Source organism: Topomyia yanbarensis, chromosome 3, assembly GCF_030247195.1.
Source record: "Topomyia yanbarensis strain Yona2022 chromosome 3, ASM3024719v1, whole genome shotgun sequence".
Taxonomy (NCBI): Eukaryota; Metazoa; Arthropoda; class Insecta; order Diptera; family Culicidae; genus Topomyia; species Topomyia yanbarensis.
The window spans coordinates 11,078,769-11,106,520 of NC_080672.1; the positions used below are offsets into that span (position 1 = coordinate 11,078,769).

At 41.3% G+C, this 27,752-nt stretch overlaps 1 protein-coding gene across 1 annotated transcript; it reads right to left on the bottom strand.

Moving 5' to 3' along the window:
* LOC131688974 (immunoglobulin A1 protease autotransporter-like) lies at positions 1-27,169 on the bottom strand. Its single transcript, XM_058973668.1, has 2 exons — positions 26,413-27,169; positions 1-1,724 (listed from the first exon to the last, which is right to left on the bottom strand). Exons 1-2 carry the CDS (start codon positions 26,632-26,634, stop codon positions 330-332), a joined length of 1,617 nt encoding a protein of 538 aa, XP_058829651.1. The 5' UTR covers positions 26,635-27,169; the 3' UTR covers positions 1-329.
* Between the last annotated feature and the right edge of the window lie 583 nt (positions 27,170-27,752).

Consider the following 27,752-nt stretch of genomic DNA (forward strand, 5'->3'; position numbering starts at 1 on the left):
TTTTAAAATCTATTAGAACTATATATTTTTCATAATTTATTTGACCTTTGATAAAAACCAACAGTATTTAATATTTTTATATAAGTCACTGTTGCATTTCAATCGGTTTAATCAATAGGGTAAAGTCATTACTTCCGGCTACCGTCCTATCACATTCCCACACAAACCCGTACAATTCAAAACTGCCCGCTGGTCGCGTGTCGAAACCGCCCAACTAATTATCTATCACTTTTTCACGACTACGTTTCTCAGTCTCGGGAACAATAGACGCATTCATCTTCGAGCTCAAAAATTAAGCTGTTTTCGTTTAATAATTAATAATCACTAGCTTACTTATTCACAACCCTGAGCTGCCCGTTCTCCACGATATCAAACTTGACGTCCCTCAGGTTCATATTATCGAAGAACAGGTCCTGCTTGACCGTCCCAACCGTAGTCGTTTTCTTAACCGTATCCGGATGATTGTTGGGTGCATTAGCCAAATCTTTGGCGAAGCTGACGTACGATGTTAGAATCGGTTCTGCCCCGGCAGAATCCCCGTTGGCGGTGGATTTTTCTCTCGTGACATGTTGTTGCTTTCCACCGACAGACTTCGCTTCGGCTTCCTCTCTTCGTTCGGCTTGTTCCAGATTGGTTAAAATTTTGAAAACAGGTTTCGATTCCTGTGCACCGTTTGGCGAGACAATACTCGGTCTAGCTTGACGTTTGTTGGTTCGTGGAAGGGTGAAGCTTGCCTTCGGATGGGATATCAGAAGCTTTTTCATGGGCGCATTCGGATCCATTTTGGTGGGGGTCAAGGGAGTTCTAAGGCTGTAGCTGAGTTTTGTGTCCAGTATTGTGGTTCGGGTTGGGGTACGGGGAGAAGATTGTCCGCTGCTCGAGGGACTAGAAAACTTCGGAGTGGGTGGTGAGTAGTACGGCTTAGGGGTTTCCACCAGCGAGATGGGACTTTTGGTGAGTAGTTTCGGGTGTTCCACGATATCAGTGTGCGAAACGTGACTCCCCTGCTTGGTGAGTGTCTTTATCTGTGAAGGTCTTATCGAAGCGCTTCCACTCTTCACCTCCGGTGATAGGATTGAGTTTTTCATACAGTCATCCTGGTTGAACGGATTTATTTCAATTTGAAGCGCTTTCTGGGGACCAATCTTCTTCAAGGATCCAGGTTGCGCGACTTTAGAACTATCTATCGGTTTAACAGTCGCTTTTATAGGTGCAAATTCTTTCGAAATTTCTTTCTTAGGAAAACCGTTTGGAGGCGCAGTAGATGCTTGCAAAGTCTGTGCATTGTTCAAGGTATTTGTGATGAAAGCTCTCTCTGGTTTCGCTGGAGGTTTTTGGAGTACAGGACTCTTTGTGAACTCAGCGGATTTAATAGCGTCCTCGACGTTTCCATTATTCATTTTATTATACTTCACAGGTGCTCGTTGTGGAATAGGGCTTCTTACAGCTGCCTTATCAACGACATCTCTTCGTACTACATTTGGTGAAGTGTCAGCTGAAGTATTGACCTTCAGCTGTACTTCAGTTCGATTGATTGCCATCGCCTCTTCGATCTGCCGATTCTTTTCGCAGTCTCCTTGCTCTATACTGTGCTTCTTGACCTTGCGTTTGAGTGTGTTTCGTAGTTCCTCCTGAAGGGCATCTTTCATTCCTTCCAGCGCTGTCGTGTCCTGCTCGTTGACCCCATTGGTTTGTGGTGGTGGAGAAGGTGATGTATTGACGCACTGCAATGATGATAAGATTTGAGATGTGGTAAGTTTATTGCGCAAATTGGTGGCGTACTGATAACGGTGCTAAACATAATTCGTTTCTTATCGATCATATAACTTATCAAAGTCGAACCTAAATTCCACCCACCCGTGTTTCGTTCGATTAAATCAATGGAAACTTGTTTTTTGATTCTTGGAAATCAAAATCCGAACCATTTCACTAAAACTCACTTGCACACGCTCATCCCATTAAAAATCTAGTTCTACATCGCAGAAATTCTTCCCTCGTTAAATTTTCGCTGAGAGAATTCACACAATAAGTATAAAGTGATCGGACTATCTTTCGACTAGATCGGACAAATTTAATTGCCTGCCTGCCGGTGGTGTGAGAAACTGCCACGCCTTTCAACTGAGGTGGCAATTTCCCAAACGCCATCACCTAATTCATCTCCCCTGGCAACGATTTTGCTGTTGCCATTGACTAGCCTACTACTGCTCAGGTCAATTTCGGTACAATCGAAAGCAAGATTTACGAAAAACTATTCGTAACAGTTTAGTTCGTTGCGCGCTCGCCTTAGATGCATTCTAAACATACACAAAAAAACGAACCCATTTTCCACGGAAAGCCAAAGCACCACAATTCGATGTAAAACACAAAACAAAGCGAAACAGCAAGCTTGCAGTGAGTCAGATGTGCGCTTTTAAGTGTCGCATCGCGAAATGTAGGTCCATTAAAGCATATTTGCGGTGTGATAAAATGCGGTAAACTCAAACCGAAGACCGATTTGCTACGGTCCGCAGCTCAACTGTATAACAGCATCGGGGCAGGTGCTGCTTTATGTTTTGTAGCGGGTGTAAACAGTTGTACGGTTGAACTGGAAAGAAATGGCCTCTGGAGACTAATTGATATTGGAACGTTTCATCGCTGATTAGGTGTTGTTTTTCTCTCAGTCACACAATCCGTGGATTGTGATTTTATGCCATAACACCGCCAGGTGGTCGTCGGTGGCCGGGTATTTATCAGTGAAACGTATAGGTATCTTGAATGCTGTCATTGACGGAATCAATTAACTTTGTTGAAATGTATGAAAATAACATCGATATAGTTGATGCTTTGTTTTCTTTTCTTTTCACAATCAATTATCATAATGTGACTGAAATAAACAACAATAATATTCCATTAAGTTCCACACGTGTGGGTAGGGTTTTAAAAGCAATTAAGTTAGAAGATTGGCTCGATACAAAGTTACCCAAGTTGAAATACTAATAACGGCGCCAGCCACATCCTTACAAGAACAGGGGAAGAAAAGGAATGTTAGTGTAACAAACGTTGCCATGGAGAACGTGTATATCTCTGTACCTCCACGTTTGCAACGGGAAGAGGTTTTTGGTAGTAAGATGGGGTAAGGAGTTACAAAAATCTGGATTCACCTTGATAGGTGAAACGATCTATGCAACTCTCAGAAGTGTTATCATGTGTTTCTTGCTCTGGACAGCTAGCTACCGAGAATTTATGATGGTGCTTGAGTTGTTCCATTGCAAAAACATTCGTTTGCTGAACAACTTGAAACATGTATTTGATTGTGAATTTATTAAAGTCATTATATGGGCCATAAACTCTTTAACGACAGCACACTTAGAAAATGTACATGAAAAGTGCATTTCTCGTTGGACAAAACAAGGGCATCTTTCCTTGTCTTGAGGCCCATAGGGCCGAGTGTCATATATCATTCGTTTCAGTTCGTTAAGATCGGAAAATGTCTGTGAGTATGTATGTATTTGTGTGTATGTGTGTGTCATTTAAACTCACACAATTTTCTCAGAGATGGCTGTACCGATTTACACAAACTTAGTTTCAAATGACAGGTATATCGCTCCCATAAGCTGCTATTGAATTTTTAGTTGATCCGAGTTGAAGAGTGCGGTCACACAGCAAATTCCCATATAAACTGGTAACACCATGATGTCCAAATGATTTAATAAATATTAAAATGGGTGCAACATTACATGGATTTGCGGGTCTAGATCACTAATGATCAATCGAAGTAGCTTGGCCACCTATGACGGATCATGATACCCCCAAGGAACTGGCCAAGTTCCTAAGCTAATATCACACCTATTCCCCAACGAATTCTTGACCGATTTTTACAAACTTGATTTCTAATGAAATATACAGTAATGCGGTTCTGACTTTTGCTTCCAGAGTTACAGGGTTGTTAGTAAGGCCACATTTGAGTTTCTCATATAAACCGTTACAATTGACTTTTGGCGCCATTTTGAAATGCAAGATAGTGACTTCCGGTTTAGTGAGATTCGCTATAACCCAATCAATATGGGTATTTTTGTAAGTTGAAGTTGTAGTACAAATAGTTTTAATTAAACAGTTGAATTTACTTGAATTTTAGCAATGTGTTTAATTTGAATCAATTCAAACTCCCAACTCACATCACATACGCCTCTTTCTTCTCTCTCTTCCATTCTCACCGCACTCTTCTGGATGAACACATACCAATATTTTGCATTTCGCTGCTGTATGATTAGATTTTATGTTCGAGGATGTTTTGTATGATCGCCCAGATTTCTCATGCGGGAATTTCGGTGAACCGGAAGTCGCCTTCTAGAATTTCAAAATGACGTCGAACATCGACATTTGTCTCCTACTCGTCAAAACCATTCCGAAAATACTCATATTGATTGAGTTGTAGAGAATCTCGCTAAGCCGGAAGTCGCTATCTTGGATTTCAAATCAATTTTTCATGGACAACTTTGCGCGGAAGATGCAGATTTATTTATTTCTGGCACCTACTCGTTAAGACCATTCCCAAAATATCCATACTGATTGAACTATAGAGAATTTTTTTAAGCCGGAAATGACGTCAAACATGAATTTCTGGCACCTACTCGTCAAGGCCATTCCGAAAATACCAATATTGCTCAGGTGCTGGCAATAAGGAGTCCCGATTCGTCTCTTCCATCTTTCCGCAAATCTTCTAATTCTTTTGCATTCGAAAGGACTTCGAATGTTTTTTGCAAGAACCGTGTTAATTGCGAAATCCACAGCAGAAAAACTTTCAAAGTCTTTTGCTGAGAGTTTTTTACGCGGATTTTACAATTAACGCGGTTGATTACGCGGATTTTCTAATTAATGCGTTTTTATGCGTTTTTTACGCGGTTTGTACTTGTTTTTACCTTTCTCATATAGAAAGGTTATGCAATCGCTGAAAAATCTTCAACCTAATCCCGGATTTTTACATTTCTTACAAAAGAAATGTATAGGATTCGCTCAAACTTTGAAAACTTTTTCCGAGGCCCGGAGGGCCGAGTTTCATATACCAATCGACTCAGCTCGACAAATTGAGACAATGTCTGTATGTGTATGTATGTATGTACAAAATGTCATGTAATTATCTCAGCAATGGCTGAACCGATCTTAATGAAACAAGTTCCAAATGAAAGGCCCAACGCTCCCATTTGACACTATTATTTTTGTTTTTCGATATGTTTACTTTCTGAGATATGGGTAATTTTGTCAAAACAGTGCTGGTTTGAAGCGAATAACATTCGAACAAGGCAACTATATCCATGAAATAGACAGAAACAAAAAGCTTATGAAAAATACCTTACTAACAAGCTATAGATTGTCAAAATCCATTCACGAGCGGCGGAGATATTAAACATTTTGTATTTTCATTCTTCGCTTACCAATTTCCACTAACTAAAAATGAGACCGTTCCATACAGAGTATTGCTTTACTAGTTTTTTAGGGTCAAAACTAAACCGATTTTGAATACCCGGGTATGCAAACACATCTGCGTGATTCAAGGATTTTGATTCCGAAAACATTTTGTGAATTTACTTAATAATCAATTACCTATTTCTCAAAAATTCAAAAAAGCAAGATCATTTCAAAGACAAAATAATGTGTAAATTCTCTTCAAAGTGCAAATTTGTCCAGAGTTTTTTTATTACGATTATAGAGGTTTTAACCTTAAAGTCATTCGCCTCTTCGGGTTAGAAAAATCTCTTATGAAAAATTTCTAACCCTATGTGCGGGGTCGGGACTCGAACCCAGGTGCGCTGCGTACAAGGCAATTGATTTACCAACTACGCTACATCCACCGTCATTATCCAGAGTTGATGTATTTACCCGTTGGATTGAACAATACGTTCACGCGTGAGATAAAAGTTGGATGGTATATGCATACATCAAGCAATCCTCCTAGTAGTGAGAAAATAGATTTCTAATATAATTCATATTCATATTATACTCGTAGCATCATCAAGAGCAACTGTATTTTTGAATAACAAAATTGTAGTGAAAATTTATCAGTTGCATTATTGAAAATAAAGATTTAAGGAATCAAAATTTCGCATTATAAGCAAAAATAATGTCACAGCTCTAACCATCATTTAGTTGTACTGAAAACCCCAATATACATTTTTCATGATCAATGTGACTAAAAGCATATTTATTTGCGAAAAAATACGACATGTAATGTCAAGAATGTTCGTGTCTCAAAGCAGTCCAGGGGCACTTTCAATACTAACTGGCTTTTCGATGAATTTAAGTACTTATTCTGGTAGTTTGAACCATTTCTTTGCAATGGTATTGCTTTGTATAGGACTCATTAACCCATATCTCCAGAACGAGAATTCCGAACGAAACAATTCGCAAGTAATAAGAATGGGTGGAATAAGACTGCATTGTAATCGACTGCATGTACGAGTTTTATGCCATCGACAATCATATAATTGCCAACATAGCCTGGACACTTGACACTCTTTTCTACATATTTCATTGCAAATGGATACTATTTACAGGTGGCCTTTTCTCAGTTTACTATTTCTAATTACGCGTTAAAATACTGGACCTGAAAATTCCATTCTATACAAAATCATTTTTCAGATGTAACCAAAAAGATATCTTTTATTTCCAAAACAAATTCCTGATTTCTAGATTTTCTGATGACTAATTAAGGAACATCAATAAAGTAGAAACACCAGATAATCCTACAAATTCCGTCAAGAAAAGAAGAACGAAAACGTGTTCTTTGCAATGGGATTTTCACAAACATTTCAGAATATTCTGAAACAATGGTTTTGGAATTCGTGAAATTCGTTTTATTCATTTACTTTATTTCAACAACTTTCTTAAAATATTATTATATATTCCCATTTTTTCCAGCTCATTACTTTAATGTATTATATTCGTTTGGTTTATTTTTTGCATTTTAAATATTTGACTAATAATAAATATATGATCATTTCATTTTAAAGATTTTTTTCATTTAGCATTGTTTTTATTTATTTTGTTTATGTGACATAATTTTATCTATTGTATTCATTTAATATTTAATTTAATTCTTTGTATGCATTCCGATCAGTTTATTATCTTATGTATCTTATTCGAATTATTAATTTAATTTATTTTATTCACTTTTTTCTAATATTTTTTCTGATATTTTTCCGGTTCACACTTTTATTCATTTTAATAATCTGACTAATTTTGTTCAGTCATTCACTTTATTCATTTCATCTAGAACATTAATTAGATATAATATAATTTCTTCTGTTAATTCTATTACTTTTTAATATCGCAGATTTTTTCATTTTAATCATTTAACTGCTTGAAAACAAACAAAATGAAAAAAATGGTAAAAAATTGTGGTAAAAAATCTTTATTTTGTTTATATTATTCATTCCATTCATTTTATTGATTTTATTAACTCTCTCTTTATCTTGTTATTTATGAACAACATTTTCAAATAGCTTTACTGCCCATGCTCGCAAATCAGTCCCATAAAGATAGAAAACGGGACAAATATGCGTTCATGGGCAGTATAACTTTGGGCTTGGACAAGATTTCTTCGCAAAAAAAGTAAAACTAATAATTGTGACAATCACCGTTTATTTGAGCGCCAATAGTTACAAGAAAGATCCGTAGAACTCAAGTTATTACAATTGCTTTGATTGGATTTCACTAGAGCAGTGCTGCCAGAGACATTTTCAGTTATCGATGAAAAATTATATTTTGATATATCTTCGTTTTCTTCAAATATTTTTGAAAACTGATAAATCTTATTAATTTGGACTGCTTTCGGCTAACTTTTCTGCCCAAACTATTGAAAACTTTGCAGGAGATGTGTATTAAGGATTGGCATTAAAAATTCAGCAGCTTCTAACAATGCCAGAGAAGCATCTATCCTGATTAAAACAGGTTTTCCGCGTTTCTTTACTCTAACACTTTTAAGATAAACGGTTTTGGAACCCTATATATGCGCCAAAATAATTAGGTATGAAAGAGTTAATTTAATCCATATTATTCATATTAGGTATTTATTTTATTATTCCAATTTTTTATGGTTTTATTCATATTATTTATTTCAATCATTTTATTAAATGGTTAGTTTTTTCCCAGTTCACATATTTTATTCAGTTTCTTAATTTTATCAATTCGGTTTAGCCAGTCCTTTATGTTATTGTATGATAGCTTGTTATCCTGAAACAATTTAATTTACTCTCTTAATTTCATTACGTTTTAATATCGTCTAATTTTAATTTAAGCTAGTTTGATTTATTTATTTTATTTATTTGATTTATGTTAATTATTCTATCCATTTTATGAATAACCTTTTTACTTTAAATTTTGTTTTGTTTTATTATTTTCCTGTTGAGGAAACTTAATGAGCTTGGGTTTCCGACGTATGGTTTGTTTGTTTGTTTGTTTATTTAATTGAAGGCTTTAACCTCATAGGTCATTCGCCTTGATAAGAAAAAAAAAATAAATAAATAATTTACATCGGATTTTACAAAAAAATTCTTAGATTATTGTTTTATTGTAGTCCGGAAGATGCCTCGTTGCTATGTGGGCTCGTAGATTGGCTATTACGGATTTCTCCTCCTTTGCGTTGTCGTGGTTTGCGGGTTTGCAGTCGAATGGAGCATTGTTTAGCTGATTCATCTGGGTATGTTAGGGCCGCGGAGAAACCTCCCCAGCACTCTCCAGAGTGTGGCGGAGGGCCCGCGGAAGATGTTGATTCCTGTTTAAATTGCATCAAAGATCCTAGCATCTTTTAAGAAGGCTAGTAGGGTCTCCTCTCGAACTGGGTCGTTATCCAAAACATCCCGAATGGACAAGGGCAGGTTGTACTGCTGACGGAGATCGTTTAGCTCCTGGCAGTTAATCAGCAAGTGTTCGACCGTCAGTCTAGTTTGGAAGGATTCACAGATCGGAGGGTCGACACGTGATATGGTGTGAGCGTGAGTGATTTTTGTGTGTCCCACGCGGAGCCGGGACAGAGCCCTCTGTTCGAGTCTGCTGTCACGGTCGGTCCATCCTTCGAGTGTACACTTGACTTTTTGTAGATGTCCCTGGCTGCTTCTCCAATGGCTTGTAAAATTTGCTACCGCTTTCCCTTTGAACTCATTCAAGATGTCTGCCGCTGGAACCTTCTTGGTGAGTAAGGTGCTGGATTGACGTCCGAGGCATGCCAGGCGGTCTGCATCCTCATTACCGTGGATGCCACTGTGTCCAGGTACCCAGCAGATGGAGGTGAGCGAGTCGCAAGATTGTTCGATAGCCTGCACAAATGGGTGCCTGGAGTTTCCGGAGGATAGTGCGGTTATAACAGACAAGGAGTCGGAAAAAATAACAACTGGAACATCTTCGGGTTTCTTTGTGATAGCGAGAGCGATGGCAGCAGCTTCAGCAGAGAAGACAGAGCACGGCGAGGGAAGGCGAGTTGAAAGACCAGCTCCAACTCCACTCACACCCACCCCTACCCTTCCATTTAACTTTGATCCGTCGGTAAATATCTTCAGGTGGTTTGAGTACCTTCTATTGACATGTTGTAGAAAACTGGCTCGGGCAATGTTGGGGGAAACACCTGCCTTCAGACGGCGGGTCAGATTGGTATCAGTGTTCGGTCCGTGTTCTGACCAGGCACGGTTTCCGGTGTTGTATAGTCGGGCGATTTGCGGCAGGGGGGAGTTTGTGAAGCTGGAGTGGATTTCTTCAGCGGTCCGTAACAAAGCGCAGTCAGTGCCAGTTGTTTTCTCGAGGAATCTAAGGGCCTGCCTCAGAGTTGCAACTGCTGTGGCCCATTTGAATGGGAGTATACCAGCCTCCATACATGCAGCTTCAGCAGGCGTGCTGGGTAGGAGGTTGGATGCAAAACGAATCGCTCCATGGTATAGTGGGCTAAGCGTCTTGACCATATCTTCCCAGTTGCAGCATGTTAGTTCGAGTCCATAATATATTTTGCTTTGGATCAAGACCCGACTAATGTCAAGCAAGGTTGTGCGATTACATTTGGTATGTCGTGTGCTAATTACTTGAATTAATCGCTTTCTGCTCTTGCAGTCTTGTTTTACATTTCTAAAATGCGGTAGGAAGGTCAATTTACGATCAATCGTAATACCCAGAATCTTTGGTTCTTTTTTGAACGGTACAATGGTACCGAGTAGTTTCACCGGCCGATCCGTTGCTCTGTGCATGGTATTGCAACAGTGTGTAACTGCACATTTCTCGGCCGCAATGTTGAAGCCGACTGATTCCGCCCAAATGCCGACGGCTCTTACAGCAGCTTGGAGTTTGATTCGTACGCGCGTCTTATGTTTTCCGGTGACTACCAAGATAATGTCATCCGCATATACAAATATAAAAACACCCTTTGGTAAGGTGGCGAACAGTGAGTTCATCCCGATAAGAAAGAGCGTCACCGCCAGGACGGAGCCTTGGGGAACCCCATTTGCTTCTTGGAAAAAGTTAGATCGGCTTCCACCTATACCAACCTGAAAACGCCTGTTACTCAAAAAATGCTGCACGAAGAGGCCTAAATTTCCTTCAATCCCCCATTGCCTAAGTTGTCGGAGGATTCCTTCACGCCACGTAGTGTTGTAGGCCTTGGCTAAGTCCAGAATGGCGATATCGATATGGTGACCTTCGTTCATGGCCTGAGTTGCCACTTCGCCGAAGGATCCCAAGTGTACTCCGGCACCGAGTCCTTTGCGAAAAGCGAACTGTCTGAGATCAAGCAGGTTACGATCCTCCAGGAGCGTGGTAAGTCTTCGGTTTACCATCCTTTCCATCACCTTAGATGTGCACGGGAGAAGGCTTATTGGGCGAAAGCCACTTGCGATTCTGGGTCTTTTCTTTTTTGGGATTGGCACAATAAGAGCCTCACGCCAGTTGTGTTAAAGCTGCGAAGTAGTGCACTCTTCCCAATTGGTGGGAGGTGCCTCAACATGGGGTAACCTATATCGTCAAGACCTGTTGACTTGCCTCGACCACAACCAAGAGCTGTAGCGAGTTCGATATTAGAGAAGGCTCTATTGTATTCTTGACTGGAGTCCGGTGAGAAACTCGTAGGGGATGCTTCTAATGCAGCCTTGCGTCGAAGGAAGGCAGGTGGGAGCGATTCGTCGGCTGACAGGAGCTGGAAGTAAGTGCCAATCTGATTGGATATTGCTTGTGGATCCATTGTAGTGCCTCCATCGGTTGTGAGTGTAAAGCCTATTTGCCGACGTTTTCCGCTTAGGGCGTTAACTCTTCTCCACAACTCAGGAGTTGGAGAATTGGGACTGATACCATCGATAAATTTGGTCCAACTAGCGGCTTTGGCTTCTTCAACGGCCTTTTTTCCCTTGTTTCTGAGGCGCCGGTATTCGGACGACCGTTTCTCCCAAATGGGGAGGTCTCGGGGTGTTCTCTTGAGTGCGCGCAGTGCAGTTCGGCGGTCTTTAAGGATTGCAGCCACTTCAGGGTTCCACCAGTGTACTGCTTTGGGTGGGGGGGTGCCGCTGGTCCGGGGAATACTCTTACCCGCTGCTCTCAATATGATGTTGGTGAGTTCATCAGTAGCGTAATTACGGTCGTGGTCCAGGCTTTCCGAGATTTCTTCTTCGAAGACCGGCCAGTCAGCGCGATCGAAAATCCATTGTCTTCGGCGTGTGGTTGCTGGTGATAAATATTTGTGCGATATAACGATTGGAAAGTGATCACTATTACCCATATCCGGTGATACCCTCCAGCCGAGTGATCCAGCGAGATTGCTGGAACAAATTGTCAGATCTATGGCCGACGACGTGCGGCCACGGAGAAATGTGGTACTGCCGTCATTTAGTATGATGGTGTTGGTGTCTTCGGCCACCTCGAGGATTACGTTGCCCCGGTGGCAGCATTTTTCTGAGCCCCAGGAGCTGTGGTGCGCGTTAAAGTCACCCATAATGATGAAGGGGATGGGTAGTTGTCTGACAAGGTTTCTAAATTTGTTTCCGAAATCGCTAATTGTGTGTGGCAGGTATACATTAGCTACAGTACAGTTGAGAGGATAGGTGATCCGACTCGCCGTGGCAATCAACTCGGTTGTCAAAGGGATTGGTTCCGAAGGTATATCTGTCCTGATGCCGAGGCCGATTGTTTGGTAGAGATTAGATCCTCTAGCTGTTTCCCACTGATAACGGTTGCCGAACCATGTTGCTAGATCTATATCGCTGTTGGTGTGGGTTTCTTGGATCGCAAGACAAATAGGGGAATTTCGAGCAATAATAATCTGTAGCTCACCTAGATTGGCTCGAAGTCCATTGGTATTCCATTGGATTGCTAGGGTAGAATCCTTTTCGTCTGGTGGGGATGTGCTGAGGCCAGAATATCTCCGACGATTAGCGGTATTTGTTGGGCTTGGCGGTATGTGAATTTCGGACACCACTGGGCTGGCTCTGCTGTATCTTTTGTCCTCTGGGCTTCTATGGGGCTGCGTCGAATTAACGGACCGCCTTCCCGGGGGTCTTAGAGAATTGCTTTGCTCAGTTTCATTGGCTGAAAAGTAGGTCGGGGAGCTCAACTGATCCTGGTTAGGGTTTATTGTGGGGTGACTTACCCGGATTGGAGCCGGGCCCCCTGCACCAGCAGCCGCCGGAGGCTCATCGACTGGGTACGGGACATCCACGGACGGGGCCGGTGCAGGGGAGAGGGCTTTTTCCCTAGCAGATCTGGTAACGTATTTATTATTACTGGTTATGCTGTGTCTTTGGTCCGTCGGCCTGTTGTGAGGTTGCGTCGAACTAACGGATCGCTCTCCCGGGGACATCAAGGGGTTTTGGGCGAGAACCGCGGGGCTTGAGATTTCGGGGTTTATTTGGCAAGCTCCATAGCTATCGGTGAGCCATGACCCCGCCATTGGACTTTGTAATGGAAGAGTTGTTGCCGAGGTTGTTCTGCATGATGAAGGATTGTATAATCTGCCGGAGCGGGTGAAGGAGCCTGTTGTAACGGAGCTTGAGGACGGCTCATCTGAGTCGTTAGCTTTTCTTATCTCGTTGTTTAGGTTGCTCCTAGGTTCAGGTTTAGTGGATGAGGCACGGCGGCCTTTTTTCTCTCCCAGAGCCCTCTGGAAGGTTGTCGAGGCGTCCACTGTATTGCTTTGTTCAGTATCATAGGCTGGAAAGTAGGCTGGAGCACTTATCTGGTCTTGGTTAGGGATTATTGTGTAGAGACTTACCCGGGTGGGAGCCGGGCCCCCTGCACTGGCAGCCGCCGGAGGCTCATCGAATGGGTACGGGACATCCGCGGTCGGGGCCAGTACAGGGGAGAAGGCTTTTTCCCTAACAGATCTGGTAAGGTGTTTGTTCTTGTTGGTTGTCCTGTGTCTTTTATTCTCCAGTCTTCGGTGAGGTGGTGTCGGGCTAAAGGATAGTCCTTCCCGGGACATCAAGCGGTTTGGCGAAGGGTCCGCGGTACTTGGGACTTCAGTGTTTATTTGGCGAATTCTGTAGCTATCTGTACGCCATGAGGGGCCCGCTGCTAGGCTTAGGGATGGGTATGTTATTGCCGGCGTGTTGCTGAAGAGGTTATAGTTCGTGGCGTTTCCGCTTGGTACTGTGTAATCTGCTCTGCTCTGTATTGGAGTTAGCCTAGTTGGTGGGGGATTGTACTGTCTGCCGGAGCGGGTGAAAGAGCCCGTAGCGACGGGTCTTGTGCACGTCTCATCTGTGATGTGTGCTTTGCTTCTCTCTTTGTCGTTCCTGTGGTCAGGGCGGCCAGGCAGTCTTCCTCTGGGGCTTCCTAGCGGATGCCGGCCGGGAGCTTCCGGTTCGCCAGAAAATTGGTTGGTGGGTGTTGCAGTTAGCGTATGGGTTGGGTCGTCGACCGAGGGGACCGACGTTCCCTTTATCGGTTGGGTTGGTTCCTGAAGTATAGTTCGTGTATGGCGGGCGGTCCGCCTACGCAATTGCCCGCGGTAGCCCGGGGGAACGGAGGCAACCGGTTCTTCCGCTTGGTGTGTGTCGCTTGATGCTGTGGGGGGGAAAGATGGGGCAGTTTCTGTGGTCGAATTTCGTTGTGTTTCGGTACTTACCCGGAAAGGTACCGATGGTCCCACACCGACAGCCGCCGGGGGCTCGTCGGTGAGGGCCGGTACTTCCCCGGACGGGGTCGGTGTGGGTAGGCTTTTGTGGTGTTGCTGGCGTTTTTGTTGTTGCATGTGTTATTAGGTAGTTGCTGTTTAGTTTGGCTACTTAGTCCGAAATGTAGGTGGCTGGGTCACCACTTTGGTTTATTGGCCTCTTAATGTTGTGCGGTTGGGGATTGGAGAGTTGTTTTGTCGGGATTTCTTTTGCTGATGCGAATTCGGATGGTTTTTGTTGGCTCTGTTTCAGAAGGGGGCTCCTCGATTTTTCTTGATGTTGTTGATCTCGTTCCTTTTTCGATTTGCTTCGGCTTGGTCGATTTGATTCGCCTTCTGATTGTGTTAAGCTTGTTGGCGTGTTTTGTTTCACAACCGTAGCTTGTGGAGCTAAGAATCCTGTTGCCGGTTTTGTCGTCGTCGTTTGGGATGTGCTGGTGCCGGGGCCGGTTGAGGGGGTCCTTGGTAGCACCTGACTTCTCAGTGCCGTAAAAGCATGGCGGAGGGCCGCCATTTCATTGCGCAAATCTTTATTTTGTATTTTCTCGTCCAATAGCTGCTCCTTTAATTTAGCGATTATCAAATCTTTGCTATCAGTCTCCGTTTTTTTGGGTGTCATTCCTCTTAATTGTGCAATTTCCTCCCTAAGTATCTGTATGGTGCGATCTTTTTCGTCATTTCCAGGGGATAGTCTATCTTTTAGTGTAGCTGCGTACGATTGTTTTCTTGACTCCTGATTGACAAGGGCTCGGGCTTCCGGGAATGAGAGTCCATTGTCAGTTTTGATTTTAACCACCTGATACTCTTTTTGATAAACAGGGCAGGATTTGTCTCTGGCGGAGTGGCTGTCTTTGCAGTTAGTGCAATTGCTAGGTTTGGTGCATGGGTTTTCGTTACTGGTTTCGTGTTCTGTGCCGCAGTTTAGACATATCTCCTTATACACACATGTTTTACTTCCATGTGCAAAGCGCCCGCAGCGGAAGCACTGCATGGGAGAAGGGTAATATTTCCTCACTCTTACTCTAACCAAGCCTAGGAAGATCGTTTCCGGCAGGTGAGACCCAGCAAATGAGAGTACTAACAGTGGTGTGTTAGTCGGCATTCCTTTGGTCACCTTGGTTATTCTTCTAATTTCCACCACATTTTGGGGTCTGAGCGCAGAGAGAATTTCTTCAGTGGGAATATTGATTGTGTCAAGGTCATAAATTATTCCCTGGGTTTTATTCAGGTGAGGATGGAGGATCACCTCAACCTGTTGACCGTTGGAGAACTGTTTAATGCTGAGCAATTTTTGGAGTATCCTTTTGGATGTAGTGCGCAGAATGAACTGCGTTCCTCTAGCCTCCTTGGTAGCATGGATGCACTTATTAGGATCAGACCCAATTGCTTCTTTCAGTAGTAGATGTAACAGCAATGGGTTTGGTAAACTTACACTGTTACCTTCACTGTCCTTCGCCGCACGCAACAGTAGAGTCTGCTGGTCGATCAAATCACCAGAGTTCATAAAGGCTGGTATGGAGTGACTAAGCGGTGGACCCTCCCCTGGGGGAGGCGGATCGCCTTCCATCGCCCACTCTAGTCTGGTTTGCTTCCCCGGTGAAGGGGTGCAGTGCAGGTTTACACGGAAGAATCAGGGAAGGCCGGGATTGAACTGTCCGAGGACTTAACCAAACTCGTTTGAGGTTCGTCACTACACTCTCGTATGGATCACAAGTCGCTCACGGTTCGCACTTTTGATGGGGGCGCAAGTTTTTTATCAGGTTTAAATTTTCTTGGTGATGGAGGCGCGATCTGTTCACAGATTTAATGTTTTATTTTTGGTGGAGGCGCGAGTAGCTTACTTACTTTAAAGTCTGCGCTCCTGATACTTGCCACTGTTATCACTATACATTTTTTTCACAGAAATGTCGTAGTACGCTTTGGTTTTTGGTATATTTCGGTGGGAGGCAGCCCTTTGGCGGCTTGGCCGTCCCTCCGGTTGGCGGGGGCCCGCCAGGAAGTGAGATCCGGATCACTTGTTTTTCGCACTACTAACTGTGTGACGGGATACTACACTCGCGTAAAACTATCACTTGGATTAGATAGACGATATATGCCGGATGGCTGGGGCCGAGCTGATAAAGTCCGGGTGGCTGAGCTCGAACGAAAAAAAAGAACCCGATAGTGTGACCTTGCTTTTTTCGGGGAATCGCAGAACCACAGCGATAAGAAAAATACAACCGATCACACCGAGTGATTGATACGATCTGACGTATGGTTTCGCCGATGATTATCCATTAAGGATCACCGGTATTTGCATTAACACACTTTTTGATTTGATGCAACAAGCCTTGTATTGTTGAGCAATGGTGTCTTCATCAGTTAATCCAGATAAAACATCAATGGTGCTTTTCACGCAACGAAGGATTACAACCAGAGCTCATCTATTGCAGTTCTTTTACTCTGAAATTACTATCGCAGATCAAGTTAAGTACGTTGGGGTAACGCTTGATTCAAAACTTAATTGGACTGCTCACATCGATTTCAGGATCAAGGAAGCTTGCATGGCCTTCTGCCAATGTAGACGAGCTTTCGGCATCTTGGGGACACAAGCCCAAGCACATTCAATGGATCTACACAACAATTGTTAGACCAATACTGGAATACGGGTTGTTGGTGGCAGAAGGGAGAAGTCATGGCAATCCAATCAAAGTTAAACCATCTTCAGATGATGGTCTTGATGACGATGACTGGTGCGTTCTCGACAACACCTACTGCTGCTCTAGAGGCACACTTGAACATAAAACCGCTACATGTGTTTCTGAAACAAGAAGCATACCATCTTAAGGTTACTGGGCTCTGGAACAGTAACCCAATAGATCGTGCAACTAGCCACACAACACTGTTGTCCCAAATGATTACTTGGGATGAGTGTACACTTGCTAGTGACCTTACACTCACATGTAGTTTTCCTTTTAGACCTTTCAATGTGAATACCTCTTCGTGAGGAATGGCTGTCTTGCTGGATGGAGCGACAACTTGAAGAATACGTAGTTTGTTATACTGACGGTTCTTTGTTGGAGGGCCGAGCCGGTGCTGGCGTCTATTGTCATGAAATGAGATTAAACCAATCGCATTCACTTGGTAGATACTGTACCGTATTCCAAGCAGAAATCTTTGCGATTCTGTGTGGCGTACAATCAGCACTTCAACAGGAAATTTGCGGTAAAAGAATCTATTTTTGCTCTGACAGTCAGGCTGCCCTGAAAGCACTTAGTTCGGCAGATTCGAGATCGAAATTAGTAATCGCATGTCGAACTCAAATCGAAGAACTTAGCCTTTCAAATGCTTTCTACCTTCTATGGGTACCTAGTCATTCCAGTATTACTGGAAATGGATGGGCGGACGAATTGGCTAGAGCTGGTGCTGCGACTGACTTCGTTGGCCCAGAACCAGTTCTACCACTGTCGATAAGTTGGATAAAGCGCTCTTGGGCTTCATCCGAACATGCCAACCATTGGCGTAGCTTGCAAACTTGGGTTAAAACAAAGACTTTTCTGCCGGATGTGAGTCCGAAAATGTCAAAGAATTTTTGCATTTTTCCAAGCACAACTGCAGCACACTAAGGTTTTTTTTACACGGTTTTTTTACACGGCTTTTTTTACACGGTTTTCGCAATTAGCACGGTTTTTTTGCACGGTTTTCGAAATTAACACGGTTTTTCGCAAAAATATTCTAAGTCCTTTTAAAGGCAAAAGACTTAGACGATTTTTGATCAAGTTTTTTTTTTTTGCACGGATTTTGCAATTAACACGGTTATTCGCAGTCCTATTGAAGGCAAATGACTTAGACGATTTTTAATCAAGTTTTTTTGCGCGGATTTTGCTTCTATTCAAAGACTAAAGATTTTTGATAAAGTGGAAAAGGGTTCCTTCTAGCACGTCAACAATTTGGTTGCTTTTGGAACAGTATTAACGAGTAGACGCCGTGTCTGAGGCCATTTTGAAAACCAAGATGGCGACTTCCGGTTCAAAGAAATTCTCTAAACCCCGTCAACATGGGATGAGTGGACGTCAGATATTGATGTCTGTGGCCATTTTGAAAACCAAGTAGGTAACTTCATTTGATTCATTTGATTCATTTTATTCGTTTGATTCATTTGATTCATTTCATGATAATTTATTTTATTCAATTTGTTAGTTTGAGTCAATTTAATTTATTCTATTAGTTTTATACCTATTTTTAAATATTGCCTAATTTTCCATTTAATACGACAGTCAAACTAATGGTGAGAAAAACCGATTCGCAGGAAGCACACTATTAGCACTCTTACGTTCATTTTCTTGCCATGTAACTTTTCATTCTTTTTTGCTAATAATGCTTGCACAACTAAAACAAATATGCGTCTTTCCCCCACCCTCCATTTAGTGGCAAGTGTTGCCAAACGCATTTTCAGCTTTTTATCAATAACATTCCTACAATATTTTCAAAGAATGTTGCAGATTTGAAATGAAGTAAAATAGTTGGCGAAGGAATTTTAATTTCTTAACCATATTTATCATTCAAACGTGACTCCGTTGCATATCGCAGACAGTACCCACCCATATTATTTATAATGAATAATTTGAAATATTCCTCGCCCAAATCACTTTTTATCCGAAAATTCTGATAACTAAAGGGAGAAAGAGGGTGAGGGGTGGATGTGGGTACCAGTTTATATGGGAATTTGGTGTGTGGCCACACTCTTCAACTGCATATTATATCATCCATTTGAGAATTGGTTTGTGAAAATCGGTGCAATCATCGCCGAACAACCGATGTAACTTTAATTGTGGAATATTCCCGGTATCCGGAACTTCGGGATTTGTTGATAGTGGACAATATATTTAAAGATTGTTTGATCGGCAATGATCTAGACCTGCAAATCGAAGTAATTTCAGGAATCAGTAGCGTCCGGCTCAATTTGTGCCTTGCCAAGGATCGTCTTTTCATCATTTCCTGATTAGGGTAGTGGTAAAATTAGGGAAAGGAAAATAACGACACAGAACAATTAAAACAGAGCATTCTGCATCCCCAGAGGGACGCTGAACAGTCTGCAGGTGCTACAATAGCAACTTCCAACCACCGGAGGGATTTAGAATTTTTATTTAAGCAGTGAGCGAATATATCAACACCCCCGAGGGGATAACAGAACGACAACATCCCCGAAGAGATATTATCATTCAAATGCGGCTAAAACTATAGCTCTTTACCACACTGGGTTAGGAACAATAGCACATCCTTCAGTTTCAGCTCTCTGTACATAGGTTCATCTATGTATGGAGAACCAAAAATCTGGATACGTAATTGCATTACTACAGGGCAGTTGCAAATCAAATCATATGATGCTCCGTAATCGGATTCACAAAGATCACACGAATCATACTCAGCGCGTTGAATAGTAGCCATGTGATAATTGAGTTTGCAATGTCCCGTCAGTACCCTAAGGGGCCATACACTAATTACGTAAGGGCATATTGGGGGAGGGGGAGTTTCAAAATATCTTACAAATTCTTATCTGAGAGGGAGGGAGGGTTAGTCCTTTCTTACGTAATATCATAAAACAAGTTTAAAAAATTAAATCCATAAGGAAAATATTCTTTTTAATAAGAAAAGGGAACTATTTTTATTTGTACCATATACTCCTTGTATATCAAACAATATGAGTAATTTTTTGGCTCTCGGTTGTACATTGTTCTGTTCGGGAACTGAAGTCACACTGCCTTACAAGTTAAGAAGTGCTGATACCCTTCGTGTTCAAACCCACAAGGTATCTGGAAAATGTTCTAACATGCGATTGTCAAATATCTTGAATGTCGAATATTTCCAGAGTGAGAACTGTATTTTAATTCAAGAAAATTCGAGGATGGTTAACTTGGAGTTATGCATACGATAATCGTCACAGCTGGAACTTAGAATAAATTCATGCCAGAAGAGGTTATAAACTCTTTTAAATTCTACATCACAAGAAAATAGATTCAAAGGAAGTGGAATATAGCAAAGCAGATCATGTGGACCAAATTGGAGTTATTGAATATCTGACAACAGTTATTCTTTCTACTGGGCGAGATAGGCATGCAATTAAAATTCTGCGGATGATTACAGTTAAATTTTGTCATGAAATTTTTTTGTAATAATTCTATACATATCGTTTTCGCAATCTTATTATTTGATGAATTAACAATTCGATTTTTTAATGACGATAGTCATGATAAGATCTTATGTAGGGGGAGGGGGAGTTCACTAAAATCTTACAAAATCTTATCTAGGGGGGAGGGGGAGGTTGAAAAGCTCTAAAAAAGCCTTACGTAATTAGTGTACGGCCCCTCTAAGGTTTTTTTTACACGGGGGATACGTGCCGTGTAAAAAAACCGTGTAAAAAAACCGCGTTAATTGCGAAAACCGTGTAAAAAAAATACTGCGTTACATTGAATGCAAAAGACTTTGAACGATTTTTGAATTTTGTTTGCACGGATTTCGCAATTACATACCACGGTTTCTGCATTCATTCTAAGTCTTTTTAAATATGTACAAAAAACTTAGAAGATTTTTGAACAATGTAGATGAATCTTGAAGATTGAAGTCGGCACTTCAAGGATATGGGTGTTTTCAGAACAGGATTAACGCCTAGACGCCAAATGTCGATGCTTGACATTATTTTGAAAACTAAGATGGCACCTTTCGGTTAAGTGAAATTCTCTAAAACCCAATCAATATGGGTATTGTCGGAACGGGCTTGATGAGTGTATAATAGAGATCAATGCCCGAAGATATTTTGTAATACATGATGACTACTTCCGGCATAGGAAAATTTTATATAGCTCAGACAATACGGAATGTTTTGGAACCGGATGACTAAGCAGTTTCCAGATGTCTACATCTGAAGCCATTTTAAGATCCAAGATTTCAACTTACCGAAAATACATATACATTAGGTTTTTTTACACGGGTGATACATACCATATAAAAAGTGCAAATCACCGCGATAATTGCGGACTCAGTGTAAAAAAACAGTGTTAATGCAACTACAAAATGCGCAATAAACACGGTTTTGGCGGAAACAATCTATATTCTTTTGAAAGTAAAAAACTTAGAAAATTACAGAATGAGGGATAACGACTGGTCTTGGAAATTCCTTTTGAAAATCAAGATGGCGACTTCAGGTTCAGCGGAATTCTCAATAATTCAGTCAATATTAGTGCTTTCGGAACGGGATTGGCACGTAGATGCCAGAGATCGAAGTCAGATGGCATTTTGAAACCAAAGATGACGATTTCCGAATTTGTGGATAATAATAAAAAAAAACCTATGAGATTTTTCGAAATGGGATTAGGGCGATGTCTGGCCCATAAACCATTGTTTCTTAAACCAAATAATAATTATTTTATCAATTCTAATGGATTGGATTTAGCCCGGTCTGGTTAAGTCAAATTCTTGGGTCCAAATTATGACTGAAATCTTACTTTTATGCATAAACACTAAAGAAATTCAAGCAAAACGTAACAAATATTTGAAAATGGCGAAAGTTATTACGAAAACCACCACCACTGGAACCGTTCCAACAGCGCTTAGAAAAGAAAAATTAACTTAATCCACCTAGCAGTGAGATGAGACATTTCTTACACATATCTCTGTTGGAGCATTTATTAGTTTGCAGAATTTACGCGAAGTAGGCACACAACAGTTTCATGTCTGCACGAATAAAACCTCGAATAAACTGAATAAACTATCAAAAATCAATAAAACGAACAAAATAAAAAAAGGAGCTTAAAACGAAAAAACGGCTTTCAAATTTATAAAATGAATAGCAAGATTAATATAAATAAAATTAATAAAATACTTAAATCAAATTAGATTAGCTATTAGCAGCCAGCATCAGCAGCAGTAACGAAGAATTATTCGCGCCATGGTCAATTTAATTCTTTATGCAAAAAATAGTCGCCCTGAAAAGGGCGGGTTTTTCGATGTTTCGAAAATAGAGTTTGCTTTTCTAGTTGCGCAAGCCTTCTATTGATCTATTTGTTATTACGGGCAGCATTTTCCGTTAGCTCCAATACGCTGACAGGTAGACGAGTGCTCCGGCACCGACACGATGAACAGGAAACTGGAGACCGGCACGAACCAAGCGGAATATTTTCTTTTCCTTCACCTTTTCTTCTATATCGCGACCAGACGAGCATATGTTGCCAGTATGGGTGTAACACAGGAATGACGCATACGACCCCCGGTTTTGTACACGGTTCAGTTTGCGTTCGCAGCCAAAGGGGCAGGCCATCGAATGAAATCAGTTCACTTCCATCGAGAAAGAGGAGAAGCTTCGAACAAAAACTATTCAAGATTTGCGGCTCGGGGCGTGCAATTAACGGGAACCAATCAGGTTAAATCGGGTTTTCCGGGCTAATAAAATAAAAATAAAATAATTTCGACCCGTCGAAAATAAAGATAATAGTTGGTGAAGGAAACAACGTTCAAATTTAATTCTTAGTTTACTGTTTCATAGCGATGATAAAGGGTTAATTAGTTTTCCAAAGACTAGGTTCTCTAGGGGATTTTTGTTCCAATTGGCCCTCGTTACTAGCACAAACTATTTGTTAGAATCAGTTCACGGAGCCGGCAGAACCTTAATAATCACCTACTCTCCCGAAGTTGAAATTTAGTCCATCCAACAACTAACTAACTAATAGAAAGATAAGCGGTTCGGTACATAAAATTAACGGGAGCCAATCAGGAACGAGCTCCAGTCGGATGTATTAAAATAGGTTTTATCCATATATAGGTATGCATTTTTCCACTCATTGGGAATAAAAATAATAGCCGACGAAGGAAAATGTTCCAAATGCCAAAGAAAATATTCTCCGGGTAGGAGATTTTTGTTCCAATTGGTCCTGGTTACTAGCGCGGAGCTGCACAAATAAATCCACGAAGATGAATCCAAATAATACCCTTCTATCCTGGTGTTGACATCTGACAAGACTTGCTGAAATCGACTGAAATTACAATACGGCCATCGAATGAAATCAGTTCAATTCCACCAAGAACTTCGAACAAAAACTGTTCAAGATTTGCTCGGTGCATGAAATTAGCGGGAACCAATCACGAACGAGCTTCGGTCAGACGATTTAAATTAGGTTTATTCGTGTGTGTATGCTATCTTTCACCCATCGTCAATGAAAATGATAGCCCCTGCAAGTAGCACGTAACGAGCCAAACTGATACATCCACCAGCCATGTACAGTTCACAAATATTTCCTTTTCGGTGTTGTACAGCCCTCTGTTTGCACCAAGAAGCCAAATACGAATAGAAACACATCTGTAGCGGAACAATATTTAAAACTTTTCATCATTTAAGTGTTCGATTGGTGCACCATATTGACGGCCCTGACCGAGATTCACTGAAAATTGTCGCCATTTCCGAGTAGTTTTCGAAAGATTTTCCAAAACATAATTTTTCGTTATTAAAGCATGTTATACATACTCCAAATTTTTATACAACATTGCTGAACATATTTCCGACAAAATGGCCTAAACATCAAATCATTCTGTTGAGTATACTGGAAGTTATTAATGTTCAAAATCTGACGCTGCTGACACAGCCGATATTTTGAAACGAGACCCCTACAATGAAAGCTTAAAAGTATTCCTGTAATACATTAAAACATTGGAATTAACGGCACTAAGTGTATTTTCCTATAGTTCTTCACAAAAGTTTCTATCCGCTATACTGCCGCTAGAAGCATAACTGTCCCATGTGCTATGGGAATCCCTATACACATGGGACAATTATGCTTCTAGCGGCAGTATACATAATAGCAGAGAACTAGTTTTTCCAATAGATTTCGACCTAAACAGTTTCTGTGTTCGAAAAATGTACAATAATGGAGGGGACCCTTATGCTGAACACCCCGGGCCCACAATTTCTCTTTTCTCTTTACAGCCCTGCCCGCACTGTATAAAATTTTCTATATTGACTGCCAGAGTTTCATAAATATATCATAATTATGTTGTACTTTACAGAAGGAACAAACAATGAAGATGAGGTAGTCATGAGGAACCGAAAGAAGAAAACAATTTAACATCACTAACCAATGAAATAATAATCTCGTTGAAGTTACGTACATTCAGTTACATCACGTAAAAAACTGTGTTTTGATCACGTTTAGAAGCTTAGCACAGGCCGAAAACTTCATTGCATAGAATAACTTGCAACACGAGGTCGAATTTAATAACACCAGAATCAAGATTCTCGTGCATATGGAAAACGACATGGTGGACGTGCGTATCCATGATTTGGCCCCGCGCACCAAGGAAGATTACATCAAACGCATCATGTCGCAATATGGAGCAGTAGAATCTATTACGAATGACACCTGGAGAAATTTTTTCACCGGCATTCCCAACGGCGTTCGTATTGTGAGGATGCGAGTGACTAAACCAATACCTTCTTACATGACTATCACCGAAGGATGGCGTGACCTATAAGCAAACAACGCTAATCACATATCCCGGGCAGACCCCAACATGCCAATTCTGTAACCATACAGCAACTGGTCAAAACTCATCTACTACAGCCAACTCTAACAAGCAGTCATCGACACCTTCAGATAAACCAAAACAACGATCCAATTAACCAATAATGCAGATACAACGACCACGACAACCGCTCCCAAACCAACAACTAGCATCGCCAATAAAGAAGCAAATACCGATGAAGACGGATTTACAACAGCAACCCGTAAGAACAAGAAACAAATAAGAATCTCTGATCGGGGGAGCGGGCGTAGCGTATTGGTAAATCGATTGCCTTGTACGCAGCGCACCTGGGTTCGAGTCCCGACCCCGCACATAGGGTTAGAAATTTTTCCTAAGAGATTTTTCTAACCCGAAGAGGCGAAAGACCTTAAGGTTAAAACCTCTATAATTGAAATAAAAAAAAAAAATCTCTGATCGTGAACAGCAAGAAAGCAGTAACGATGACGACATGGACGGGAACGAAAACGCGAGAGAAGGCAGACTGAATGACCCCCAAGCGGCTTCAGCGCCAAGGAAAAGGATCTCAACACGCAGCAGCAAACTGCGTCAACAAGATCTGGCAAACTGACATTCTTAGAATTTTTTTATTTTTACCTATTGTAAAAAAATAAAAGATTCACGGCTCAGTTTTGCTAACGTATTGAGCCGTTTCAAATAAAACATTAGATTAAAAAAAGAAATAATAACAACTCTTCGAATGTAAAATAAGATCAAGAAAAACCGTAAAATAAGCAAAATCATTGAAATATGATTGCACTAAGGAAAAACACAATGGCATAACGATGGCTGATATTAGCATGGAAGTAAATTGTAAAGTAAAGTAGTTAGAGCACATTTTTGGGTACAGGCAAAAATGTTGATCCGACCTGCTCTACACCAAAAATGTTCTTATATAAAACTATAAAAAAGATGGTATTTTTTCATCTGTGCTTATGGTTTGTCAAAACTCAGGTCCATTGAGACTCCAATTCATGGTAATTTTAGTTGTATAATAATCCATTAATATTTCTATTGTACGCTCACGAGCATTCAGCATATCAACGCGTTGTGTCTGGTGCCGCTGATTAAAACATGTAGCTTCACTTTATAACTATTTTCCAATACCGTACTGCTTTCAACTTCGAGACTCCAAAATCCCAGAGTCTGACGCCCTTGCATTATAGAAAGAACTGTAATAATCCCAATGTGAAGGTGGATAACTCGTAAAGTTTGCTATATCAGACATGCGGAATTATGAAACAGAAAGTGCTACCACGAAGCATTCAAAAATGAATGTAGTAAAGAAGGAGAATTGTTCCTTTATTATGCAAGAGAAACAATTGATCGCAATCCAAGTTCCGCAAGGTTGAATCGTAAAACAATCAATTAATGCACCCGCCATGTGATCCGATCGATATTGATTACATCCTTCGATCATCTCTCGCGCCTCACGAAACTCGTTAGTTTACCCAGTTGGATCGAAGGGATGTGTGTGAAAGAGACAGCATACAGGGTTGCGTGAAGACACCTGTCTGAGGCAAACACCAGCCCAGTACGCGATACCTAACGATAGGAAATAAACAGCGAAAAAAATTCCCACCCGTGTCGCAATGATGGATGACATTGAATTTATGGTAATGTAGAGGTGCAAAAAAGCTTCAATACAGGGTTAAACCAATGAAGATGAGTTAACGATAAATAAAAAACAACAGTCTGCGCATGACGCACTTAGTACACAATATTCTATGAAACTTGTTCCCGCTGTAACTTACATTAGATGTCTTGATAAATGCCGGTGTGCTTTTATCTTTGGTTTTGGTAGGCTTCAAGGTAATTCCGTTACGAATGTCCAGGAACAGCAAATTCGTGTCCGGCGCCGTTCCATTCGATGACGCTGGCTTTACGGCGGGTGGTGGTGATGATGCTGCTGGCACCGATATCGGTGGTGGAGGAGGTGGTGGTACGCCACACTCAGCGGAACTTAGAACCGTCATTCCGAAAGGGTAAATTCACTTATTTCACCAGTTTTCGCTTTTTTTCAGTCAAACGATGCAAACTAACTCACACTGACCGACCGGGAACGATGATCGATTCGAACTAATTAGTTTACTGGCGGCTTCCAGGCAAACCAGGTTAAGCCTCTCACGTTGTTGGTTGGTTGGAACGGCTTATCTTATCTTATCTTATCTGTTGTTACACTCGCAAATTCTGTGGCATTTATTTGTTGCCTGCGGTTATTTCTAATGGTGGAATTCCAATTGGATGTCGGTTAAAAATTCGACTAGTTCTTGCTCCGGACTAGTTTAACTCAAAGCACGTGCTATACTGATTGAGACGGAGACGTTCGAGTTCAACGGTGATGACCAGTGCTCTCGTTGATGCGCACTACCATCAATCCAATAATTGGGGAGCGCGAAAGAAAAAATGACTCAGACAATTCCTATCTGATATTTTGTGCTATCTCTCAGTATAACTTTTTTTTTGCTACTCTATCGCTGCAGTGACTCACAATCGCGACTAAGCGATGAACCTGCCACTAGCCGAATGAACAAACAGGTCCCCCTCGCACTGTTCAGAGGGAGCCGCGACCGCAAGAATACGCGAGATAAATTGGTAAATGCTTTGTGCGCGAGAGCGATAACGTGACTTGAAGCGTTGCCAGCTTATCGAATGGCTGATTGGGGAGTCATAGTCGTTTACTCATTTGACGTGCTTTATGGCGAACAAGCTGGTTATCACGATAAAGCTTTTATGACCCGAAACTAACCAAAAATGGAAAGTTTCATTTGAAAGATTATAACGATCGAATTCGGGAAAGATAAAAATGCAATGGTTGCGACTTATCCATGTACAATTGCTAGCACTGCTGTTAATTTGGAGAGACTTACTTTGTATGTATGTACAGAGAACAATTGAGCTTAGTTGGGTCAGGTTGGGTGGCGTGTCGCGCAAATCGCATTGCAACACAACAGTTGATCGGATACTAGTAAGTTAGTATGAATTATAACGTTGACCCCGTCGCTGGTAGGAACTAAGGAAACTCTAGCATCTAGTATGCTAATGGCCGATGACGGCATCAACACGTCCCGTGCGGATTCTTATGTATATCCTA